This window comes from Chionomys nivalis, chromosome 7 (assembly GCF_950005125.1).
Source record: "Chionomys nivalis chromosome 7, mChiNiv1.1, whole genome shotgun sequence".
Lineage (NCBI taxonomy): Eukaryota > Metazoa > Chordata > Mammalia > Rodentia > Cricetidae > Chionomys > Chionomys nivalis.
In genome coordinates, this window is record NC_080092.1 from 81,382,059 (window position 1) to 81,407,533 (window position 25,475).

The 25,475-nt window shown below is 50.3% G+C and overlaps 3 protein-coding genes across 3 annotated transcripts; 2 read left to right on the forward strand and 1 right to left on the reverse strand.

Annotated features, from left to right (window-relative positions):
* The first annotated feature begins 715 nt into the window (after nucleotides 1–715).
* On the forward strand, nucleotides 716–3,990 carry Rpl27 (ribosomal protein L27). Its single transcript, XM_057775011.1, has 5 exons — nucleotides 716–801; nucleotides 1,072–1,154; nucleotides 1,874–2,043; nucleotides 3,697–3,807; nucleotides 3,902–3,990. The coding sequence occupies exons 2-5, from the start codon at nucleotides 1,074–1,076 to the stop codon at nucleotides 3,948–3,950; spliced, it is 411 nt and encodes a 136-aa protein (XP_057630994.1). The 5' UTR covers nucleotides 716–801; nucleotides 1,072–1,073; the 3' UTR covers nucleotides 3,951–3,990.
* Nucleotides 3,991–5,958: 1,968 nt separating this feature from the next.
* Ifi35 (interferon induced protein 35) lies at nucleotides 5,959–17,053 on the forward strand. Its single transcript, XM_057774608.1, has 7 exons — nucleotides 5,959–6,115; nucleotides 14,675–14,782; nucleotides 15,798–15,945; nucleotides 16,036–16,142; nucleotides 16,237–16,423; nucleotides 16,520–16,626; nucleotides 16,838–17,053. Exons 1-7 carry the CDS (start codon nucleotides 6,098–6,100, stop codon nucleotides 17,027–17,029), a joined length of 867 nt encoding a protein of 288 aa, XP_057630591.1. The 5' UTR covers nucleotides 5,959–6,097; the 3' UTR covers nucleotides 17,030–17,053.
* A 311-nt stretch (nucleotides 17,054–17,364) lies between these two features.
* On the reverse strand, nucleotides 17,365–24,714 carry Vat1 (vesicle amine transport 1). Its single transcript, XM_057774607.1, has 6 exons — nucleotides 24,222–24,714; nucleotides 21,415–21,622; nucleotides 20,871–21,041; nucleotides 20,674–20,763; nucleotides 18,969–19,210; nucleotides 17,365–18,847 (listed from the first exon to the last, which is right to left on the reverse strand). Exons 1-6 carry the CDS (start codon nucleotides 24,639–24,641, stop codon nucleotides 18,764–18,766), a joined length of 1,215 nt encoding a protein of 404 aa, XP_057630590.1. The 5' UTR covers nucleotides 24,642–24,714; the 3' UTR covers nucleotides 17,365–18,763.
* Between the last annotated feature and the right edge of the window lie 761 nt (nucleotides 24,715–25,475).

The window sequence follows — 25,475 nt, forward strand, 5'->3', positions numbered from 1 at the left end:
AGCCTGGCCACAGAGTGAGTTCCAGGACAATCAGAACTGTTACGCAGAGAAACCCTGTCTTGAAATCCCACCACACACACACAAAAAAAAAACCTTTAAAAAATATATTTTAAAATATGTATATTAATATTATATGTCTATAATTTTAAAAAACGAGGACTGCCACATGCATAGTCTAGTGGTAATAGTTGACGTTGACATCATTGGGTTGAACATTGGAGATAACGTTTGTTTGAGCTTCCTTCACTATTTTCACCTAACAGATCATTTTGTTCCTTATGACTTTTACTTTTTAATTCATTTATTTATTGGAGACAGGCTCTCTTCACGTAACCTCGGTTAGACTGCAACCGGAAATCCTGTCACAGCCCCCTGAACGTTGAGATTACAGGCGTGCAGCCCGCAAAACCTGGCTCAAAACCTGGCTCCGTCTTCCTTGGCAAAAGCAGTAAATTTCAGACTGTGCCCCCTCCTAGTGGTAGAGCAAGGGACTACAACGAAGAAAGCGACGGAGCTGAGCGAGTACAGACTCACGTGTCCTCTTTGTCCCTCCCTCCGTGCGCGAGAGACTGAACTCTGTTCCTGTCCGCTGTTGGTGCTGCTAATAAAGCTCGATTCAAAAGAACGCGTTGCCGGATGCGACCTCGACGGGCTCCTTCCGCCAGCTACTTTGACCACCAACCGAGAGGCGTAGGGGAACCTGAAAGGCGGGACCGGAAGTGAGGCCACCGCTCCGCAGGGTGAAAGGTTGGCGGAAGTGACCTCCTTTCCTTTCTGCTGGGAACCGGCTGCTCGCTGTCGGTGAGTGGAGGCCTGGAGAGGGTCTTGCAATCCGCCGCCATCGCGGCCCCGGGGTCGGGTGGCCGGGCGCGTTCTGACTCTGAGCCTCTGGCGGCTTCGTGGAGAGTCGCCGTCGCTCGAGCAGGACCTACGGGCGGCGTGGTGGCCTAGCCGGCGGCGAGCGATCTCCAGTCGCGGGCCTACGACCCGGGCTCCGCACACGGAAAGCCGCTCCCGGGGCCCTTCCGCTTTAGAACTCTCTGAGCGGCTCCTTGTCTTTGTTCTCTGCAGAAATGGGCAAGTTCATGAAACCCGGGAAAGTGGTGCTCGTCCTGGCTGGACGCTACTCGGGACGCAAAGCCGTCATCGTGAAGGTATCAGATCCGCAGGGGTCTTGGTTTGCTTGCGGGCGGGATCGGAACTTAAAAATCTCACTGCCTAGCAACAGCCGCTGGGCTCGGCGGCGAAGCTGCGGGTGGGAAATGCATCATAGGTCAGAAGCTATTTAATTGTGGCAGGCGTGTAAGAACAGGCGTGTGTAACTTTTGGTAAGGCTAGTCAGTGCCGCCGCTGAGACCGCTTCCACTTGGAACATCCCCTGGGTGTTGAGGGGTGAGGACACTAGCTTCGGCTCCTGCCACTTGTCAGAGACTGGTCTCTGGGTCCAGGCTGCTAGCTTTGGAGTCTCGGTTCTAACCTTCATTAGCCTCGTGGACAAGTTGGTAGATGAGGTAGGTGGCACCTAGCATCACCTTGAATGGTTTGATTTTGAGACACGGTTTCTCGGTAGCTCTGGTTGTCCCGGAACTCACTTTATAGACCAGGTTGACCTCGAACTGCTCCCAGATTTTGATGCAACTTTAAACCTGCCTATCAGAAACTTTTTTGCCAAGAAACATTTGCAATGGGAATAAACGCTGACTAACTCAGTTACTGTCTTGTTGGCTTTTTGACTGAGCTTAGCGTTAAGTGGTTGTGGTTATCCTCTACAGTGGTCTAGAGGTGTGGAGGGTGTGCGTTTAAGGAACTGAGATGGGGCCCCCAAGCAGTAACGCGATTTTTAATTTTATTGTTTTTGCTTCCCCTCACTTAGAACATTGATGATGGCACCTCAGACCGCCCTTACAGCCATGCCCTGGTGGCTGGAATTGACCGCTATCCCCGAAAAGTGACGGCTGCCATGGGCAAGAAGAAAGTCGCCAAGAGATCCAAGATCAAGTCCTTTGTGAAGGTTTATAACTACAACCACCTGATGCCCACAAGGTGCGTCTTCCAAAAAAAACGCAAAAGTGGATTTTCATTTCCTCGCCTGCCTCTGGGTCCTCTTCCCTCGATCCCGAGAATGCTAAGCTGGTACAACCATGCACTGCCGAGTAGAAGCAAGACCCTGGGTTCCACCTCGGTGCCATTGCCCCAGGGAGGGGAGTGACTTGATTTTATCCTCTCTGTCTTGGAGAATTTGTCTTTTTGTCTCATGGATCTTTAGTATGGGGTGGGGGGCGCTTTTCAAGACACAGTTTCTCTGTGTAGCCCTGGCTGTCCTGGAACTAGCTCTGCAGATCAGATGGGATGGTTTTTTGTTAGCAAAGGGGTGTCTTCCAGTCTGGGATCCTGTGTTCTGAGTTACAGGTGTGAGCGTTGTGTTGTTTTTGGTTCTCCACCTTTGGGCTGTGAGGCAGCTTAGTGCCTGCTGTTGGTAGGCGGGGAGGACTCCACAGAAGCTTTTGTCCTGAACCACACTGGAGCGATGACTTAGTTACTAAGGGAGCTTATTCTTGCCAAGCAAGCTGGGTTTAGTCTCGAGAACCCATCCATGTTACATGGTTCAACGCTGCCTATCCTCCAGCTGTAGGAGATTTTAGACATCCTTTTCTGAACTCCAAGGAACCTGCGCTCACATGTACACAGAAGTACATAGTTAGAAATCTTTCCACACTTTATTTTTTTTTAAATATATTTATTTATTTATTATGTATACAATATTCTGTTGTGTGTATGCCTGAAGGCCAGAAGAGGGCACCAGACCTCATTACAGATGGTTGTGAGCCACCATGTGGTTGCTGGGAATTGAACTCAGGACCTTTGGAAGAGCAGTCAGTGCTCTTAACCGCAGAGCCATCTCTCCAGCCCCCATCTTTCCACACTTTAAACTGAGGTTGTGTTGTGCACTTTACACTTTTATCCTGGCACTTAGGAGGTAAGCAGGCAGGTCTCTTTAAGTTCTAGACTGGCCAGGGCTGTAGAGTGAAGTTTAATCTTTTTGTGTATATAGATGTTGTTGCGCTCATCAAGTAGGTAGTGAGAATTGAACCTAGGTTCTCTGGAATAAGCAGTCGGTGCTCTTAAACACTGAACCATCTTTCTAGGTGCTCCTCATAAATAATTTCTTTGCAACCATGGTGGTAGTGCAGTTATGATCCTAGCGCTTGACAGCTGAGGCTGAGAGCTTTAAGCTGTGAGCCAGCCAGAGCCGTATAGTTAGTGATGGTTGAGGAGCCAGTTTCCGTTACTTCAGCTGATGTCTTTAGGGTCTCCTCGTTTGCTCAGCTCAGGCTAGTCCAGGGTCTCACCTCAGCCTCTGGGGTGCTGGGTTTACAGGTGTGTGCCTGTGCGCCACACCCGGCTGAGGAAAATCCAGAGGAAGAGGTCGCCAGTTGGTGTATTCACAAGGTAAAATGATGACTCGCTTAAGAGGAGTTTCTAGGCATTAAAGCGACATTTCCCAGTGTTTGAGGCCATGGAGGTGGCCTTGTTAAGCTGAGGGTTCCCAAGGAATCGCCTGAAGAAGCGCAGCTCTGGTGGATGCTCCTCGCTGTCTCACTGAGGCTGCTGGATCCTGACCCCCACCCCCACATCCCCTCGAGGACTAGGATGAGAGGTTCCCTAGGTAATCCTGTCTCTGCTCCATTGCCACAGGTACTCTGTTGACATCCCCCTGGACAAAACTGTTGTCAACAAGGATGTCTTTAGGGACCCAGCCCTGAAACGAAAGGCAAGGCGGGAAGCCAAGGTCAAATTTGAGGAACGGTAAGTAGGTCCTATGTTAAACAGTTTTACTGTTTCCTGTGAAAAAAATTTTTCTGTTCCATTTTTTCATGTCTTTTTTTAAATTTCTTTCTAGATACAAGACAGGAAAGAACAAATGGTTTTTCCAGAAGCTTCGCTTTTAGGTATATTTTTGTTTACATCATTAAAGTTTAAAAAACAAAACCTGTGTCTGCCTGCTGCATGGGTATCCAAAAGAGAGACCATGGGAAAGGGGCGGTAGGGAAATGAGACGGGTGTGCTTCTGTGAGTCTTGAACTTTGTGACCCTCTGATGGATTGACAGCCTCCTTGAAGAAAGTGGCACTTACTGAACCTTTGCCCGGTGCGGAACTGCTCTGTGTTCTGTCAGAACTGGAGGAGGAGGCTCAGCCTGCCTGCCATTAGGAATCTCACCCTGGTAGTAACCTTGACTACACCACAGGAAGAGTGAAGCAAAAATGTTGTAGCTGCCTTTAATCCGGGCTGGGGAGGAGGTTGTCTCTGGGTTCTGCTTAGTGAGTTTGGGAACAGCCAGAGCAACAGTAGACCCCCATGTACACACCCAAGGAATGTAGACGGGTATATTATTAGAGAGGGCAGGTAGTTCTGAGGTTGAGGCCGGCCATCAGTGTTACTTAGTGACACCATCTAGAAAAAGGGAGACCTGGTTCCAAAGTGCTAATAGAAAAAACTTGTCTCAGCACAGATCCAGTGTGCTGGGTTTTTTGTTGTTGGGTTTTTTTTGTTGTTGTTGTTTTTCCAAGACAGGGTCTCTTTGGAGCCTGTCCTGGAACTAGCTCTTGTAGACCAGGCTGGCCCTGAACTCACAGAGATCCGCCTGCCTCTGCTTCTGGAGTGCTGGGGTTAAAGGCGAGCGCCACCATCTGGCAATGATAGCCATCTTGGGAACAGTTAAAAATCCTGGAGCTGGATGGATGGTCCAGCAGTTGTGAACTCAGTTCTCTTAGGACTGGAGTTTTGTTTCCCAGCACCTCATTACATACACAGACCCACACAAGTCTCAAAAATAGAGGATGAGGCAGAGTTCACAGACAACCAGTGCTGTACAACCAACCCTGTCAAAAAAAAAAAAAATAGGGGGCGGGTGGCAAGGGTTTAGTGGGTAAAGGGCTGCTGCAGTCAAGCCAAAGACAACTAATTCCCCAGACCCACATGATTGATACCAGTTCCTAAGAGTCCTGTCACCACTGTACCTTCACAGTGGTATGTGGGTGTCCTGCCCACACAATAAATGTAATTTTAAAAATAAAATGGCTCTGCAGTTAAGAGCACTGGCTGCTCTTCCAGAGGACTTGGGTTCAATTCCAGCACCCACATGGCAACTCACACCTGTCTGTAACTCCTGTTCCAGTGAGATTTGGTTCCCTCTTATGGCCTGTAGGCAGACATCCAGACAACACTACACATATTTTTTAAAAAAATTTGGGGACTGGAGACATGGCTCAGCGGTTAAGAGCATTGCCTGCTCTTCCAAAGGTCCTGAGTTCAATTCCTGGCAACCACATGGTGGCTCACAACCATTTGTAATGAGATCTGATGCCCTTTTCTGGCCTGTAGGCATACATTTAGACAGAATATGGTATACATAATAAATATTTTTAAAAATCAGTTTAAAAGTAAAATCTGCTGGATACGCTATCACGTGTCTAATCTCAGCATTTATTTTTTTTTAAATTTTTTTTTGGTTTTTTTTTCGAGACAGGGTTTCTCTGTGGTTTTGGAGCCTGTCCTGGAACTAGTTCTTGTAGACCAGGCTGGTCTCGAACTCACAGAGATCCACCTGCCTCTGCCTCCCGAGTGCTGGGATTAAAGGCGTGCGCCACCACCGCCCGGCACAGCCAGTACTCTTAACCACTGAGCCATCTCTCTAGCCCCATAATCAGCAGTTTGGAAACAGAGTTCAAAGCCAGCTAGACCTATATACTGAGAGCCTATCTGTCTTAAAATATAAGAAAGAGGTAGGGGAGAAATCCTACCAACTAGTTAATGCCAGAATTGACTGCCTGGGAAGATCAGTTGGGGTCAGTACTTCCTGTGTGTCCCCCTAGAGCATACAAGATTTGCAAGGCTCCTCCCGAGGGTGGGGCTGTGTGCTGGGAGGCGGGAATTCACAGAAACGAAAGTGGAAGGCAGTTTGCTAGCAGAAGTGGCTGGAGTTTGTTTCCGACGCTTCTGGGGACTCTAAGGCCCAAACAAGAGTTTAGTCCTCAAGGACCCTCCACCTTGTGCCTTGTTCAGAAGCTTCAGCTTTTGCCAACCAGGTGTGAGCCATGTCTACTTTCCAGAGTGTAAGTAAGGAAGCAGGAGTGGTGCGGGTGTGTGAGGGGGAATACAGTGCTCTAGGCTGAGAACCTGCTTTGCTCATGCCTGCTGAAGGGCTGGAGGGCTGGAGGGAAGCCGAGAACTGGGGTCACCTTAGGCTCCAGAGCTGGTCATTTTACATACTGCCTCAAAGACCAGGACTCAACACCCACAGGTCAGGACCTTGATAATTCTGTGTGGATACATAAATTTAATTCTGTGTGGATACATGTTACGGATTTGGTAGATACTTTGTTGTTAGTCAATGTGTTATGTACCTGCTCTAATGGGAAATAATGCCCTGAGGTATCTCCCAGCCCCAGATGCCTCCCCTCAGATTTTCATATTGACCTATTGGTCCTCTCTGGGACAGGTGGTCTCCTCCCTCTGACTCAGGTCACCTCTGAGCCGCTAGGTGGAGCTGTAAAGTCCGTCTGCTAACAGCCAGTGAGGTCGCAGGAGCAAGCACAGATTCTACAGTGGGCAGCCAGCTCCAAGGAAGGATCCAGTGCAGCTTGTCCTCCTGGCTTTTCCATTCTCCCCTTCTCATTAGTTCTTTTGCTTGGAAAGCTTTCATTTGCCTCTCGGGTATAATAAGAAAAACCACAGGCTCCCGGAACAAACCTAGCTCCGAATCCTACTTTCTTCAGATTATGTCCTTCCTAGGATTTACAGTCGAATCTCCGTGTCCTCATTTACTATGTAGGGATACTAATCTTCACAAGGGTACCTATAGGGAGGGATAGGGAGATAGCTGGTCTGTAAACTGCTTATCTTGTGAGCACGAGAAGGAATTTGGGTCTCAGAACCCAGGTAAATTGAGTGTACTGACGTGTGTTTATAATCCCAGCAGTGGGGAGAAAGAGACAGACACACCCCTGGGGTTTGTCGATGAGCCACCCTGGCCTACTGGGCAGCTCCAGACCAGTGAGGGGCTCTATCTTTAAAAGTAAGGCAGAGGCCTGGAGAGATGGCTCAGCAGTTAAGACTGTGTGTTGCTCTTGCAGAGAACCTGGCTTCAGTTGCCACCACCAGCATGTTGACTTACAACCATCCATAACATCCATAACCAGGAGATCCAGTGCCCTCTTCCGTCTCTCCAGGCACCAGGCATGCACGCCATGCAGTGATATACTTGCAAGCAAAACATCCGCATACACACACAAATGTGTGTGTATGTAATGTGTGTGTATTTATTCATTTGGTTGTTTGGTTGGTTGGTTTTGGCTTTTTGAGACAGGGTTGGTTTCTTTGTGTAACAGCCCTAGCTGTCCTAGAACTAGCTCTTGTAGACCAGGCTAGCCTCGAACTCACAGAGATCTGCCTGCCTCTGCCTCCCATGTGGTGCTAGGGTTAGAGGCATGCACCACCACCACCAGTCCTTGTGTGTATTTTTTTTAAATCCTGAGAACTGCACTACAGAGACGGTTTAATGGTTAAGACCAGTACTAGAAGACCAGGATTCGACTCCTAACACACTCACATGGAGGCTAATAACCCTCTGTGACTCCAGTTTAGGGCATCTGGCTCCCCACTCTGGCCTCCTTGGACCCTGCATGTAGGCAAAACACCCATCCATACATGTTGAATCCTGGGAGCTAAACTTAGATCCTCTGCAAGAATAGTTAGTGCTCGCCGGGTGGTGGTGGCGCACGCCTTTAATCCCAGCACTTGGGAGGCAGAGGCAGGCGGATCTCTGTGAGTTCGAGACCAGCCTGGTCTACAAGAGCTAGTTCCAGGACAGGCTCCAAAACCACAGAGAAACCCTGTCTCGAAAAACCAAAAAAAAAAAAAAAGAATAGTTAGTGCTCATAACTACTGAGCCACCTCTCCAGCCCATTATATTTTCAAAATTTTAGTTTAATTTCTTTTTGAAAGATTTACTTTTATTTGTTAACATTATATGGGTGTCTTAGCTGCACGTATGTCTACGTACCACTTGCATGCCCGCTGCTTGTGGAGGACAGAAAGAGGGGATTGGAGTTACAGATTGAGTCACCATATGAGTGCATTGGAGTGCCCTCTACAAGACCAGACAGTGCTCTTAACTGCTCAGATGTGTCTCCAGCCCAAGATTTATTTATCTTATTTTATTTGTGTGAGTGTCTTACCTGCATGTGTGTGCGTGCACTATGTGTATAACTGGTACCCTCAGGGGTCAGAAGAGGATGCTGGATCCCCTCGGGGAAATTAAGGATGGTTGTGAGTCAACATATGGGTGCTAGGAACCAAACCTGAGTTCTCCGTGGGAGCAGCAGGTGCTTTTTTCTTTATCCATTTGTGTTGTCAAGACAAAGTTCCTTTGTGTATCCCTGGCTGTCCTAGAAATAGCTCTGTAGACAAGACCGGCCTTAAACTCATAGAAATCTGCATACCTCTGCCTCCTGAGTTCTGGGATTAAAGGTGTCTGGCCAGCAAGTGCTTCAAACTGCTGAGCCATCTCTCCAGCCCTGCGAATAATGCATCTTTTTTTTTTTTAAACTTTTCTTTTTTTTTTTTTTTAATATTTATTTATTATACAATATTCTGTCTGTGTGTATGCCCACAGGTCAGAAGAGGGCGCCAGACCTCTTTACAGATGGTTGTGAACCACCATGTGGTTGCTGGGAATTGAACTCAGGACCTTTGGAAGAGCAGGCAATGCTCTTAACCACTGAGCCATCTCTCCAGCCCCAATAATGCATCTTTTAATCACTACATAATCTTCATTACTGTTGGTTTGTGTGTATGTGTGCCTGCCTGTGTGTGTGTGTGTGTGCGTGTGCGCACATATATTTGTGTGCCTGCCCTGTGTGGGAGCACAGTTGCCATGGTGAGCATGTGGCAGTCACAGGATAACTTCCAAGAAATTCTCTCCTCCCACCATTGATTTGGAGTCAAGTTTAAGTCATCAGTCTTGTGTGTCACGTGTTCTTATGACTAAGCCATCTCGTCAGTCATGCCCCTCCACCCCCCTTTAGTGTAAGGCCATCTACCCCACAGGCAGGGAAATGGATCAGTGGCTAATGACGACCTACTAAATGCCAAGTTCAGTGGGACCCTAGCATCCAAGTATCACAAAATCACCTCCTAGGCTGGGGGTGTAGCTCTGGGATAGAGTTTGTGTTGACCATTTATAAGTCCCTGACTCTATCCCCAACACTGTGCTGGGGAAGGGCAGATCACAGATGTTTGGCAACTTGTGGGCAACTTGGATTAGGCAATTAAAAACAGTTCTGCTTATCATAAAGACAATGATCAGAAGTTCACGAGCAGATACGTCCTCGACGGCCAACGGTCCAGCTCCACAATAGTGTTAAAGTGACACACACTCAGTGGAAAGTGTCTTTTTTTGTTTGAAGCAAGGTCTCCCTAGTAGCATTGGCTGGCTTGGAAGTCACAATGTAGACCAGGCTGGCCTCAAACTCACAGATCTACTGCCTCTGCCTCTCCAAAACTAGGGTTAAAGTTCTGCTCAACCACGCCTAGCCAGGTAGTGCTTTTTGGATTTTGACCCCTTCTGTTGTGATATGATGTTATCTCTGCTTATGACAGGGAGTCATGAGGATGACCGCTGGTACCCTGCAATGCTCACCATGACAGGTGAACACAGAGCACTCTCCTTTGTGTTTCTATCTTCTTAATTCCTATTTATTTATTGAGACAGGGTCTGGATATGGAACACAGTTGACCTCAAATTCTGTTTTCCTGCTGCAGCCTCCCTAGTGCTGAGACTATAGGCTTTTTTTTTTTTTTTTCGAGACAGGGTTTCTCCGTAGCTTTTTGGTTTCTGCCCTGGAACTAGCTCTTGTAGACCAAGCTGGCCTCTAACTCCCAGAGATCCGCCTGCCTCTGCCTCCCGAGTGCTGGGATTAAAGGCGTGCGCCACCACCGCCTGGCTGAGACTATAGGCTTTTACCATCACATCTAGATTATCCAATACATCTCTTTTCTTTCCTCTCTTCCTCTCTTCCTCCCTTCCTCCCTCCCTCCCTCCCTTCCTTCCTCCCTCCCTCCCTCTCTCTCTCTCTCCCTCCCTTCCTTTCTTTCCTTTCACTCTCTCTCTCTTTCTTTTTCTAGAGACAGATTTCTTTGCATATCCCTGGCTGTCCTGGAACTTGCTCTGTAGACTAGGTTAGTCTCAAACTCATAGCTGCCTGCCTTTGCCTCTGGAGAGCTGAGACTAAAGTGTGTGCTCTGTAGACCTGGCTGGCCTCGAACTCACAGAGATACGCCCCACTACTGCCCAGCTTGATGCATTTCCTCAAAGTATAATTTGCATTTTGTTTTTCTCAGATGTCTTGTCTTTCCTTCTGATGGAGCAAGCTCCTTACATGGGCTTTGGTGGCAAATCTGTCAGGAGCAGGGGTTCAGTCCTTCCAGGCTGCGGGAAATTGAGGCTCTGAATGGAACGGTGCACGCAGCTTCGCAGGGAATTTGCAAAGCACATGACTCATGACTCTCGAAGACACTTCAGAAATGGCCCCTACTATGATCCAAATGGCAAACTTCTTTTTTTTTTTTAATATTTATTTATTTATTATGTATACAATATTCTGTCTGTGTGTATGTCTGCAGGCCAGAAGAGGGCACCAGACCTCAATCCAGATGGTTGTGAGCCACCATGTGGTTGCCGGGAATTGAACTCAGGACCTTTGGAAGAGCAGGCAATGCTCTTAACCTCTGAGCCATCACTCCAGCCCATGGCAAACTTCTTAATGGCCTTGTTGTTGTGCCTCCTGTGAGGGCAGCAAATCTGCCGCAGGCGACTGTGGCCTTTTTGGCCCCAGTGCTGTGTCTCCTGTTTTAGGGCATCCCCAAAAGTTAATGCATTCTTGGCTTACAGTATTTTCAGCCCACCATGGGCTCATCCCATCGTGAGCAGGGAACATCTGTGGGAAGATTAGTGTTGCGTCATCATTTATAACAGGAGGAAAAGGGCAAGAACGTGGTACAGTCCTGTAATTCCAGAACTCTGGAGGCTAAGGCAGGAAGATCACCTTGAGTTTAGGGTAAGTTGTTTATTTTTATTTATTTATTTATTTATTTATTTATTTATTTTTTTGTTTTTCGAGACAGGATTTCTCTGTGGTTTTGGAGCCTGTCCTGGAACTAGTTTTTTTTTTTTTTTTTTGGTTTTTCGAGACAGGGTTTCTCTGTGGTTTTGGAGCCTGTCCTGAAACTAGCTCTTGTAGACCAGGCTGGTCTCGAACTCACAAAGATCCACCTGCCTCTGCCTCCCAAGTGCTGGGATTAAAGGCGTGCGCCACCACCACCCGGCTTCGGTAAGTTGTTTTAAATAGAGACCTTGTGTCCAAAACATGAAAAGAAAAATGTACATGTCCAATAATAGATTAGGTTTGAAAAGATGATAAAATGTATTGCATAGGAGGGGGTCAGTGAGCAAGGTACCTGCTATGCAAGCACGAGGACCTGAGCTTGAACCCCTGAAACCCAGGAAAAGCTGGGCACAGATTCTTGCATCTATAACCCCAGTGCTTCAGTGGTAAGATGGTAGACAGAGACAGGAAGGTCCCAGGAGTCCATGGCTAGCCTGGTACATGCAGTGGCAACACCTGAGAGACCCTGCCTCAAACACGGTAGAAGGCAAGACTAACATCTGAATTTGTTCTCAGATTTCCATTTGTCACACACACACACACACACACACACACAGAGGCTAACGCGTGCATATGAATCCACACACCAGATCAGCTCCTGGGTGGAGTTTACTCAATAGAATCTGGATGTGTTTACTCATGCCAAAGTTCCTAGTCCGGTTCATCCTGCCATTCTGCCATCACTGCCACAGAGTTTGCTATTTTTTTTTTTTTTGTAGGATCTCATTGTGTAGCCCCAGCTGTTTGTCCTGGAACTCGCTCTGTAGTCCAGGCTGGCCTCAAACTCAGAGAGTCACCCGCCTCTGCCTCCCGAGTGCTGGGATTAAAGGCGTGCGCCACCGCTGCCACTGCCACCTAGCAAATATTTCAAGTATGTTTCCCCTGAGCTATCTTTTTCAAATAAAAATCTAGAATTCTAATTTCTCTTAAAAATAGGAAGATAGTCGGGCGATGGTGGCGCACGCCTTTAATCCCAGCACTCGGGAGGCAGAGGCAGGCGGATCTCTGTGAGTTTGAGACCAGCCTGGTCTATAAGAGCTAGTTCCAGGACAGGCTCCAAAGTCACAGAGAAACCCTGTCTCGAAAAAAAAAAAAGGAAGATAAACCAGCAGTGCCCACCTTTAATCTCAGCACTGGCGAGGCAGAGGCAGGTGGATCTCTGAGTTTGAGGCCAGCCTGGTCTATAGAGTGAGTTCCAGGACAGCTAGGGCTACACAGAGAAATCCTGTCTCAAAAACCAAACAAACAAAAAAGAATAGGAATATATAGGCTATTGGAACCACATCTCCAGGAAGAAAAATAAACTCAAGCACTCCTTATCGCCCTACATTGGTCTTGACTCACCCGTCATCTAACCAGCCTGTAACTGCACTGGCGTTTGCAACCTCTGATTCACAGATGGAAACAGGGACCTTTTCCACCATTCTTTTTTTTTAAAATATTTATTTATTTATTATGTATACAATATTCTGTCTGTGTGTATGCCCACAGGTCAGAAGAGGGCACCAGACCTCATTACAGATGGTTGTGAACCACCATGTGGTTGTTGGGAATTGAACTCAGGACCTTTGGAAGAACAGGCAATGCTCTTAACCTCTGAGCCATCTCTCCAGCCCCCCTTTCCAGCATAATGTGGTCAAGCTCTAGTTTTCCTCTGCTCGAAACAGCAAACTCCCACAGAATGTCTTCGGCACCACCCTGCTCGCTCCCTGCCACTCACTCCATTCGTCCATCACACATTCACTGAACCTGTTTTGTTCCAGAGACTTCTCTAGACATTTGGGATGCAGACGGGAGCTAGGCAGGGTTGGCCCATCCCAAGCAAGGACAGCCTTCTCTGGGTCAGTCTTGTCAGGTTTCCTGACCACCACTCTGCCAGCCAGTGGCTGTGTTTTCCCACAAACAAAGGTGCATTCATTCCTCTCCTCGTGCCGCCTTTCTGTCTATTCTGTTGGTGTTCTCTTTGGACTCCCTCCAGCTCACACCAGCCTGAAAGGCTGCTCAGCGTGCGGAAAGAGGACAAGACGGGAGGTGTGCAAGTTACTTCTCCATGGGGACCTAGTCTGCCTGGCTAAGGGACGTCTGACGAATCCTTTAACCTTTATAGTCTCCTCATCTATAAAATAAGGACAAGAAGGCATCCCCACAGTGTTGTAACAAGAATTGAGTGACAGGGTCAATTTGAGAGGTTTTGTTTATGGGTGGGGTAGCTCAGGCCTGCAATCCTTGAACTCTGGAGGCTGAAGCAGGATGATTGCTGTGAGTTTGAGGCCTGCTTCAGCTACGTGGTGTGTAGTAGTCCAGTGGGGACCATATACTACTACTCTGCCTCACGACAGCCGAAGGAGGGGCTGGCGATGTATCTTAGCGGGGTAGAATGCCTACTTTCAGTAGTCCTGAGTTCAGTCCAGGGAACTGCCTAAACCAGGTGTGGAAGTACCTGCCTTTGATTCCAGCTCTCAGGAAGTGAAAGCTGGAGTTCAAGGTCATTCACGACCTCGTTAAAAAAAAAAAAAAAAAAAAAAAAAAAGTATAAGGTGGGCTGGAGAGATGGCTCAGAGGTTAAGACTCCCAGCAACCACATGACATGGTGGCTCACAGCTATCTATAATGAGATCTGGTGTTCTCTTCTGGCATGCAGGCAGACATGGAAGGAATGTTGTATAAATAAATAAATCTTTTTTTTTTTTTTTTAAAAAAAAGGCTACACCAGGTGTAGTGGCTCAGCACCTGTGAGGCAGAGGCAGGTATATTTCTGTGAGTTCGAAGCCAGCCTGGTCTACAGAATGAGTTCTAGGACAGTCAGGGATACACAGAGAAACCCTGTCTTGAACACACACAGGAGGAGGAGAAGGGGTGGGGAAAGAAGGAAGAAAAAGAGGGAAAGGGTTAATGTGCTTGTCAGGAAACCCGAGCTTAACCCTCAGAAAGACCCACAGGGAGAGGGGAAAGAACTGACTCCACAAACTGGTCCTCAGGCCTCCAACATGCACGCTCACACTGATAAATGTAGAAGGAAATTAAACAGACCTAGCTCAGTAAATACTAACAAATCGGCTGGGGTGGAGCTCAGTGACAGTGTGTACCTTGAATGCCTGAGGACCAGGGTTCAAGCCCCAGAACAACCAGAAGGTAGCAAACAGTGGTATGACACGTTGCTACCTTCAGCCCTGGCTCCTTCTAGAGGATTCGGTTGTTTTCATCTTTGCATTGGGATTATCTTTCCTCTAAATTCTTGCTGCCCTTCCCCCGTCAGCCACATCTACCTCCTCCTCCTCCTCCTCCTCCTTTCATTTCTCCCCCGCCCCCAGGACAGGGTTTCTCTGTGTAGTCCTGGCTGTCCTGGAACTCGCGCTGTAGACCAGACTGGCCTCAAACTCACAGAGATCTGCCTGCCTCTGCTTCCCGAGTGCTGGGATTAAATGGTTGCCTTCTTGTTTCCTTTAGCTCCAACAGGTCCTCTGCAAACTTCAGGAGGAACAATCCAGGCTCAAGATGAAGCTGCAGGATCTGCAACAGCTGAAAAAGGGGCTCGTGAACTTTCCCAGAAATGAGGTTAGATGGGAAATGAGGTATTCCTGGTAGAAAAGGGCTGGTCAGGGGCCGAGAGATGGCTCAGTGAGTAAGAGCACTTTGGTGCTCTTGCAGAGGACATAGATTCGGTTCCTGGCACCTACTGGGGCAGCTCAGAACTGCCTGTAACAGGCCGGGCGGTGGTGGCGCACGCCTTTAATCCCAGCACTTGGGAGGCAGAGGCAGGCGGATCTCTGTGAGTTCGAGACCAGCCTGGTCTACAGAGCTAGTTCCAGGACAGGCTCCAAAGCCACAGAGAAACCCTGTCTCGAAAAAAAAAAAAAAAAAAAAGAACTGCCTGTAACTCCAGGTGCAGGGGATACATCGCTCCCTTCTGGCCTTCATGGGTGCCTGGACACAAACAGATACACATGTATACATGCAACCACCATTTCTTCCTTGCTGTGTGACATCAAGTATGCTGACTGAGCTCTCTGAATCTCAAGTTTTCTCATCTGTGAGGTGAGGCTACCTACCACCCAGGCTTGTGTGAAGACAAACCAAAAGCTCGTATGAAAAGTGGCGCATAGGCCGGGCGGTGGTGGCGCACGCCTTTAATCCCAGCACTCGGGAGGCAGAGGCAGGAGGATCTCTGTGAGTTCGAGACTAGCTTGGTCTACAAAAGCTAGTTCCAGGACAGCCAGGAATGTTACACAGAGAAACCCTGTCTTGAAAAATGGCCCATGTCTTTAGTCCCATCACTCTGGGGGGGGGGGGGATGTCGACACAGGGGCAGGCCAGCCTCATCTGCAGAGCTAGTTCCAGAACAGCCAAGCCTACACAAAGAAACACTGTCACTGAACAGAAAAAAGAAAAGAAGAAAAGAAAAAGCCGGTATGACCTGTTATCACCACACAGCCCAGCTCTTTGGTGAAGGCATTCTTCACTGAGCATCCATCAAACAGAACTGGGAGACACATTTTGCTCAGGAGGGAGTGGTGGGGACCTCTCCTAGTCTTGAAGGTTATTAACTTGCCTCTTTTCTCTCAACCTCCAGATCCCATTCCCAGTGCCCGAAGCCCCCTTGGTGTTCCAAGGCCGCACACAGCAGGGCAGGCAAGCACCCAAGTTTATGGTTTCTAACTTGGAGATCTGCTGCCCTCTGCCTGAAGGTTCTGCCCTGGTCACCTTTGACGACCCCAAAGGTTAGCCTCCAGTGGGAGGGAAGCTCCTGGAGGGAGGTCAGAAGGTTTCCCAGGACTGACCCTGTCATTGCCCCCTCCCCCGCCCCCCAGTGGCTGATCAGTTGATACAACAGAAGGAACATAAAATTGACATAGAAGACTGCCGGCTGCAGGTGCAGATCCAGCCTTTGGAGCTGCCTGTGGTGACCAACATCCAGGTGACAGAATGGCAGGGTCCTTTCCTATGCAGTAGGTGGGATTCAGAAGCTGGGTTCTATGGATGAGTGGGCCACCTGCTCTGTCTCCTGCTAGGTGTCCAGTCAGCCAGATAACCACAGGGTGCTAGTCAGTGGGTTTCCTGCTGGACTTAAGCTGAGTGAGGAGGAGCTGCTGGACAAATTGGAGATCTTCTTTGGCAAGGCCAAGAATGGAGGTGGGGATGTGGAGACCCGGGAGATGCTGCAAGGGACTGTCATGCTAGGTTTTGCTGATGAGAAAGGTAAGGGTGCTGCAGGGGAGGTTAGGGGGTCAGGGTGGATGAGGCTGGGAAAGGAAAGGCCTTGATGCCGAAGGTCACCTTCCCTGTTCCTCACAGTGGCCCAGCACCTATGCCAGATTGGCCAGTTCACAGTGCCACTGGGCCGGCAGCAGGTCCCTCTGAGAGTCTCTCCCTATGTGAGTGGGGAGATCCAGAAAGCCATGGTAAGTGGTGGATGGGGCCCGGGAAGCATCTACCTGCCAAACACCTGCCTGGGGAGGTTTCAGGGCCCCCAAACCTCACTGGCCTACACAGCAATCTTCCTGGGCTTCCAGACCCATCCCATGTTTTCATGGGGTACTCCTTGTTCTTACCGCTGTGCCCCGCTGCCCTGTATTCAAATGAGCCCTTTCCATTTCCTGACTCTCTTTCTAGATCAAATTCCAGCAAGCACTTCACTCTGTGCTGGTGACGAATATTCCCGATATCCTGGATGCCCAAGAACTGCATGACATCCTGGAGATCCACTTCCAGAAGCCCACCCGTGGGGGTGGGGAGGTGGAAGCCCTGACAGTTGTACCCCCAGGGCAGCAGGGCCTGGCTGTCTTCTCTTCTATGTCAAGCTAGGACTGCATCAACGACCACCTGCTAGGGACTGGGTTCGCATACTGCCTAAAGCTATCAAGAACAGTGAAAGTACCAACCCAGTGTGCTGGTCTTCCTTATGTCAGGATAGCAGACTCTGTGTGTGGAAGGGAGGTCGCAGGAGAGGGCAGAACCCAGGTCTGGACAGCAGTGGCTTCCCACTGACACATTCTCCCCACTTCTTTTCCCCTTGACAGTCAGAGCTTCTCTCTATAGCCTTGGAACTCACTCTAGACCAGAGCTCCACCTGCCTCTGCCTCCCGAGTGGTGCTGGGATTAAAGGTGCATGCTGCCGCCAGGCCTCTCCCAGCACTTCTAAAAGCAACATCTGATCAGAACTCGGGGTTTGGCTTTTTATTGACACAAACACAAAGGCAGCTGTGGTAATGGGGTGGGGGACACAAAAGCAAACATCGCACTTCCTTCATGGAGGCCTCATTTAGACCACAGAGTGGCTGGGCCCCTCCTCCTCCCTCCCGCTGGCCTTGGCTGGAGTAACAGCTTTCCTTAATCAGAACTCAGAAGCAGTTACCCCAACCCAGCCTCAAAGGTCCCCACTTTGGCTCCTACCCCACTAGCTCCCCTGCCCAGGCTCTTCCTCCCCCACCAGTGTAAACAGAGTTTGGGGCTGAGCCTCAGGATGCTGCTTAGGCTCTGGGAAGGCAGCCGGCTCCCCTGACAGCAAGGGACCCAGCATAAGATCCAGAAGTATCTCCCAGAATACTGCTGGTCCAGCCTCCTGCCTCTTTCTTCCCCATCACCGACAGACAGGACAGGGCACAGACCACAGTAAAAAGCAGCTTGATCCCCAGAGGCTGGAGCTGCCCCTCCCACCCCCTGGCACAGACACAGATTTTTGGCAGTGTTGTAGGACTGGGGAGGAGTAGGCCTCAGCTCCACCAGCACAGGGAAGGCACCGGGGAGAAGAGAATGGAAAAGGAGCCGGAGACAGGGCCGCCCCTCTCCACACACACAGCACATGTTTTCCCATGCTAAGGCACTGAGACAAATCCAGAGACCTCAGTGAAGGGGAGGGGTACCCGGTCCCCTCCCAGAACCATGAGCTACAGAGTTGGTCTGATCCTGACCTTGCTGGATGGAGGAGGCAGCCTTAGTTAAAGGCAGCAAACTGGAGATGGAAGAAATCCAATTGTGCTTAAGAAACTGGGGGCAGGAGACAAGGCTGGGTACTGATCAAGTCCAGGGGCGGGAGCTTGTAGGGTTGCAGGGACACTACGGCGGGTGGGTGACAGGGGTGCATGCTGGACTCATACAGATTAGCCCCACATCCTGAGCTGACCTTTGGATTCTTTGGGGAGGTGGTGGGGCAGGAGGGGAGATGAGGCAGAGGTGGAAGCACACACGACAGGGAGGGACTAGCTAACCTTGGCACAAAAGCAGCATGGCAGGCCCAGGGAGAGGGTGGGGGGCAGGAAGCAGCCAGCCTCCTCATGACCCTCCCTGTCCCTTTGGCAGGGCCCAGACATCCAAGTGGTCACTTCCCAACCTCTTCTGAGGGCAGGAAGGGGGAGGGACAGCCCTGAGCAAAGAGCAAGCTCAGGGCAGGGAAGCGGTCCTCAGCAGAGACCTTTGGAGGGAGGGCAGGAGGGAGGGCAGAGCATCATGACAGGATGAAATGTGAGAGGCTGGTGGGCAATGCAACGGGGCTTCCCATCTTCACCCTTCCTGGCTCTCAAGGGCCCTCAGCCCCTCGCCCTAGGTCTCCTTCTCGGGTCCGGGGACCAGGAGGACCTTGCCCACATTCTTCTTCTCCTGCATCTGCTTCATGGCCTCAGCCACCTGGACAGGAAGAGAAGACCACTACTGGTGCCATCTGTCCCATCTCACAGAGCCAATCCCAGCTTCTTGGGATCCTCTCCTGAAGTCTCACCCAGACCCTTCCTGGAGCCTCCACACTCACCTTCTCAAAGGGCCAGACTGAGTCAATTCGAGGTTTGATGCGGCCCTGATTGTACAGAGCCAGGAGATGGGTAACCACCCTGCTCACCAGTTCCACCTCACCCTCCAGGGAGCCCAGGTAGAAGCCACACACGGCTCGGTTGGCCTGCAGCAACTGCTGAGCTGTCACGCTGAACTGATTCCACCAAGTGCGGGCCATGGCCATCAGGTTCCGCTTGGGGCCAGTCAGCAGGTTGGCCATTCCTAAGGGACAGAGTGACATGGCCTATGAGCCACGTACAAGCATCCCTGTGCATCTGAATCCGAGTTTGTCTAGCTCCTCGATCTCACGACACTCAATACCAGGACTATCCCGGTGACTAGGCACAAACTAACTCTTGCAGTCTGGCAGATATAACGGCATGTGTCTACAATCCTACTACTCAGGGGGTAGAGGCAGGAGAATCAGGCAGGAGTTCAAAGCCATTCTCAGCTACATAGCAAGTCTGAGGCCAGTCTGGGATACGTGAGATTTGTCTATACACATGCACATACACATTACACACATGCACATACATGTATGCACACACTTGTGTACTTGCACACTCACACAAAATGAGCCCTTGAGATGGCACCGTGCCGAGCTGGGGACCCACATGGAGGAAGAAGAGAACTGACTCCTGCCAGCTGTCCTCTGAGTTCCACGTGTGTGCCACAGCAACCACAGGTACACACACAACAAATAAAAAAAATCGACACCCAAGGGCTGGGGACATAGCTCAGCTGGTAGAATTCTTGTCTACCCTGTACTCTATAAATCAAGAATGTGGTGCAAGCAAGAGCCTCAGCATTTGGAAAGCAGAGACAAGATGAAAAGTTCAAGTTTATCCTTGACTATGAAGTGGGCTTGAAGATGACTTGGGATACTGACCCCTTGTTTCACAAAAGAAAAAAAGAGCCTGGTGTGGTAGTGTACGCCTTTAATCCCAGTACTCTGGGAGGCAGAGGCAAGCGGATCCCTGTGTGTTCAAACCCAGCCTGGTCTACAAAGTACAAAACGAGTTCATTCCAGGACAACCAGAGTGGTTACACAGAGAAACCCTGTCTCAAAAAAGTCTAATAATAATAATAATAATTAAAAAAACTGGAGAGAGAGGCAGGTAGACCTCTGAGTTCCAGGCTAGCCAGAGCTACTTAGTGTCAAAAGGGGAGGAGGAAGACGAGATGGGAGATGGAAAGATCACTTTTCACCAGGTATGGTGTCACATTCCTTGCACCTCAGCACGCAGGACATGAAGGTGGGAGAGGGAAGAATCATGAGCTGGTGGCAGAAAGCAAGAGAGCCCACATGCTCTCTTCCAAATCACCCCTCATTTTGATACTTGCCTTTTTGTGTAAAGTGGATTTTAAAACAAGAACCTAGCTTGCCCAAGAAGCCCAAGTGGCGCTGCAGAAAGCGGACTTATAATCCCCAAATAGGAAGGCGGAATCACAGGAAAAGTTGTGAAAGGGAATGAGAGTAGCTGGTACCCAGAGGCGGCGGCAATCCCATTCACACATCCAGGACCCTTCCAACCCCGACCTTGGCGTAGAGCTGCAGAGCCTCCATCTTCTTCACAACAGCGCAGGCCCCTGTATCCCACCATATTAGTGGGATTTATGTATTAATTAGTCCCACCCTCCCGCTCTGTGCAACCTCTCTGCATTTGAGACAAATAACAACTCACCGTAAGTGACAACTTTGCCCATGGGTTTGAGGAGGTGGTAGCCCTTGGCGGTGTCGGATCCACCCAGGGGGTCCATGACTATGTCTACTCCTGTCACAGAGTAAGACCCAGAGGTGACAAACGTTAGTATCCACAGGTCTGGAGACACCCCCACCCTGCCCTGTGCCATCCTCCCGACTCCCGGGCCCTGCCCCCACCTTTGGGGGAGATCTTCTTGATCTCATCCACATAGTCAGTTGTGTGGTAGTCGATGGCATGTGTGACCCCGTTCTCCTTCAGCACCTCGTGCTTGCTGGCCGAGGCTGTTCCAAACACCGTCACGTTCTCCACGGTGCGGCACAACTGCAGGGCTGCCATGCCCACACCACCTGCAGCACGGAGCAGGCACAGAGTCACTGAACTACCATTCCACGCTCTGGCCTCCCAAAGACCTAATCAGCCCGCCCATCACTTTCATTGTGCCTCCTTTGGGGGCCTATGTTCAAATTCCATAATTGAGAACCAGAGAGGAGGAGACTGGACAAGAGAAGGTGTGGGGTGTGGGCACACGGCTAAGGGCAGCAGGCTGAACCTGGTATCCAAATGTTACCACGGTAACTATACTGCAGAGGCCGCTGGGCTCCAGAGGCCAGGCAGCCTGCTGTTACCATGACAACAAACCAGCCAGACTACAGAAAGGGGCCCCAAAGGGAAATCAGGGTGGGGTAAAAAAAAAAAAAAAAAAAGGAAGGGATCTGTCACCTGCAGCCATGTGTACCAAGACGCTGTGGCCAGGCCTTAGGTTGCCGAAGTCAAAGAGAACCATGTAGGCGGTGATATAATTGACCAGAAAAGCAGCAGCTTCCTCAAAGGTCATGGCCTCAGGCATCAGGAAGGTCTGGGCTGATGGCACGGTCACCTCCTCCTGCCACATCCCTGACCGGCTCAAAACCATCACCCGGTCCCCTGCCTTGAAGAAATGGAAGAATATCACTTGATTACCGATTCATTAACCCACAAGTGACTTACCAGCCTTCGCCATGTCCCAGACCATTGAAGACGCAGTAGCAGGAGACACAGCAGCGGTGGCCGTGGGATTAACAATAACAGCGTCATTTACTGAGTGCTTCTCTAGTGTTTCATATGGAAGCGCTCAATCAATCCTTACATCAGTTTTGGGCCATCCTTATCTTCACATAACAGGTCATATGCTTCATTATTATGTAAGATCCCTGAATGCAAGGAACTTCCAGTTAGGGCAAGCGTTGTATTGTTAAAGAGATCAAACTGCTTTGATTACAAAAGTGGGCCCCAACGTTTAATGACAATGTGGCCTGGGGCAAATAAAAATTATTTAACCACTTTTTTTTATCTTCATAAGAACTGTAAGAATTAAACAAGCAAACCCTGTCTCGAAAAAAAAAAAGAATTAAACAAGCAAACAAACAAAAATACAACATTCAGAGTCACTTAGCACACTATCATGAGTTAATATTAGTAATGTTAGCTGACAATAATAATAGTAACAACAAGGAGAAGTCATCAAGTAACTGAAAACAGAGGGCTACACATAGCAAGGGCCGTGCCAAAATGCAGGTAAGTGTACCTGAGTTGTAAATGATAAATGGGGTGACCACCCCAGGGGCAGCTGTATCTCAGCTAACATTGGCTTAATATTAGAAAAATTATGCAGGCAGACATGGCACAAAAGGGTGATGCTCAAGAGACAACCCATTCCAGCCACAAGGAAAAGGCGTGGTCTTTCATTCTCAGTCACTTGCAGGAGGGTCTCTCTGCAGGAGGAAAGGGGACAAAGACAGCAACTAGGCAGGAGGAGGGAGGAGTCTCAGCCTGAATCTCTAGGAAGACCATGCAGAGAGCAGTGTGGGAGCTGTCCTAGACAATCAGGGTCTTAGCTACTGCAGGAAATTTAGGATCCACAGGGTGGAAGACTAAGACCTCCTACATAGGCTGTTTTCCAAGTCATCAAGTCCCACACTGAAGAGGACACCTTTTCTTCTGTGAGTTCTGGCCTGGGGGTGAGGTCTGGGAAAGAAAGCCCCCAAACTCAAGTCTAGTAGATACAGTAGCAACCCAAGAGAGCTCGCAACAGAGTAATTTCCAGTCGGACTAATAGCCAGTCCCGGATGTAGTCTAGGAAAATGTCACTTGGTCTAGCTCATACCTAACCTTTAGCCCTCCCAGCTCGGGGCCATGACCCTTCCCCAAGGCAGCCACCAGGAGGGTGGGAAAGCTCTCCCCACAGAATCCAGGCTCTTAACAGCAGATTCTTGCCCTAGGCAGGATATCCTGTATTTACCAGGCGGAAAGTGTGGGGAGGAGTGGGTAGATGGGTGGCCTTCGGCAGTAACTCCAGCAGTAACTTCCCCTTTCCCCCCTCCCCCCAAAAATTCCTTTTAGCATCATCCAAGAGTCGGATAATTTCTAAGCCAGGGCAAGGGTGGGACCACAGCTGGATTCGTGGAGAAGGATTTTAAGGAGGAGCTGTTTGCATGTTCAACAAATCCAGCAAACAGCAGGTCAGCAAAGGCCACGATTCTAAGACTGCTTTGGAGAGGCCTCTCCTGAAGGTGCGGGATTTGAAAAGAGACTCCTAAACACATGATATGAAGAGGCAGGCATCACCTCAGATGTCTCAAAAAGCTGGTCATCTGGTAGTCTCATGTGGCCGAGGTTATGGTTGCGATTAATGATAAATGAGAAACAGACCGGCAAAGCTGGGCCAACCTGCTCAAGGTGCCACACCTCTCTACCCTAGTCCAAATGGGCTCCACCCGCCCGGGTTTCAGAGGCCGGGGTCCTCTGTACCCCGGAGGTACTGAGATGGTTTGGACCGGAAGTTCCCAAGGGTAGTCCCGGGTCGTGGCCTGCCCGCTGAGTCACTGGATGAGATGGTGTTGCAGTCACGAGAGCCCAAGACAAAGATGGGAGCCCGATCCCGCCCCCCACCCCACCCGCCAAAAACTGAATAGTAGTGTAAGGCCCGTCGGGAGTGAGGGAGCAAAGCTCCTTCTGCTCCATGATGGGTGTGTCCCCTCTGGCCCAGCTCGGGGAGGGGCCGCCATACACCCCCATACACCACGGGGCTGCATGTGACTAGCGCTTTGGCATGGCCTCCTGCACCCCCGCCTAACCCCGTCTACACAAGCTTCTCAAAGCTCCCGCGGGAGGGAAAGCGGGAGCTAGTCACCACTCAACAGTCACAGACCACAACTGCCCGGGGAGTGTTTAGTGGGCAGGGGTACAGGTGTGGTTTTACTAGGGGAGGGGGCGAGCCGGTCATCTTGCGCATGCGCCTGGGCGCCTTATTGTTTTCCGCCCCCTCCCCTCCGTAACTCCGTTCGGGGCGGCGGCCACGACTAAAAAATGGTTGGGGAAGGGGCAATAACGCTGTCGCCAGCCCCCAGTAAGCCCTTTTTATCTAAGTCTCAAGACATAAATTGCTTTCCCAGGCGTCCCATGTTAGTCCGCCAGCGTAGCGTCCCAGCTGGCTTCCCCGTCCAGCCACACCCCCGGCACGCGCCCACTCCTGCCTTGCCGCCGCTCACCTTACGGTCGCTGACACCCTCGCCCACGGCCACCACCACGCCCGCGCCCTCTATGCCGGGGGTGACCGGCAGCGGCGGCAGCCGGTCGTGCAGCCCCTGGCGGGCAAAGAGGTCGGAGAAGTTGAGCCCACAGGCTCGCACGCGCAGCGTCAGCTGACCGGGACCCGGGGCCGGGGTCGCCGCCGGCCGGCTCTGCAGCTTCACTTTGTCGTAGCCACCGAAACCGGTGAGTACCAAGCAGCGCAGCGGCGGGGCTGAGGCGGTGGCCGACGCTTCGGGGGCCGGGGGCGGCTGCGGGTCGCTCGCCACCTCGGCTGTCGGGGGCTGCGAAGACGCATCCTCCCCGGCCCCGGCCCCGGTCCCGGCCTCGGCCGCCGCCGCTGCAGTGGCCGCCTCGGCTGCGTCCCTCTCGGCCGACATGGTGAGACTCCCGACGTGCACTCCCAGCTGTACAGAAAGGGTGCCCAGCTTGGGAGGGCGGGACACGCGTCAGGAAGAGCGCAGGCTGCGGACACCAGTGGGTGGGGCGGGGCCCCTGCCCGAGGGTGGAGCTTCGTACGCGAACTTAAAGGGCTAGGCCCTCTGCTGACCGAGCTGGGAGAGCGCGAAGGGACTAGCTGTGCGGGTAGTGGAGGATGGTGTATGTGTGTGTGACTGATAAGCATGAGGAGATTCTGGGGCATGGAGAGACGGAGACTTAATTTATTCATAATAAGCCTTATACGAATTAAAAGCTGTCATGGCTCAGTTTGAGGATAATCCAAAAATTTGAGTTTACGTCCGGTTTGGGGAGCTAGTCACCTGTGGATCAGAACCCGGAAAAATTGTGCCTCGGGTTCTAACTCTGCCCACTAGTAGTAACCAGATTTCATTCATTGTGGTCTTGCAATGGCAAATTAGGCATGTGAACTGATCCTCCAAGACAGGATCTGATTATGTAGCCCTGGTTGCCCTGGAACCAGCTGTGTAGACTAGGCTGGCCTTGAACTCACAGAGATACACCTGTTGCTGCCTCCTGAGTGCTGTAGTTAAAGGCATGAGCCACCACTCTCCTTTTTCTTTCTCACTCTCTTTCTTTTTTTTGGTATTGAAGATAGAATTCAGAGCCTCATGAACGCTAGGCAAGTGCTCCACCCCTGAGCTGTATCTCCAACTTAAACTTAACAGTTTTGGTTGTCAATGCTGTGTGTCTGTTCCCTTTCTGTAAAATAGTGATGATGTTGTATTCTCTAGTTATCTTTTACTTATTTATTT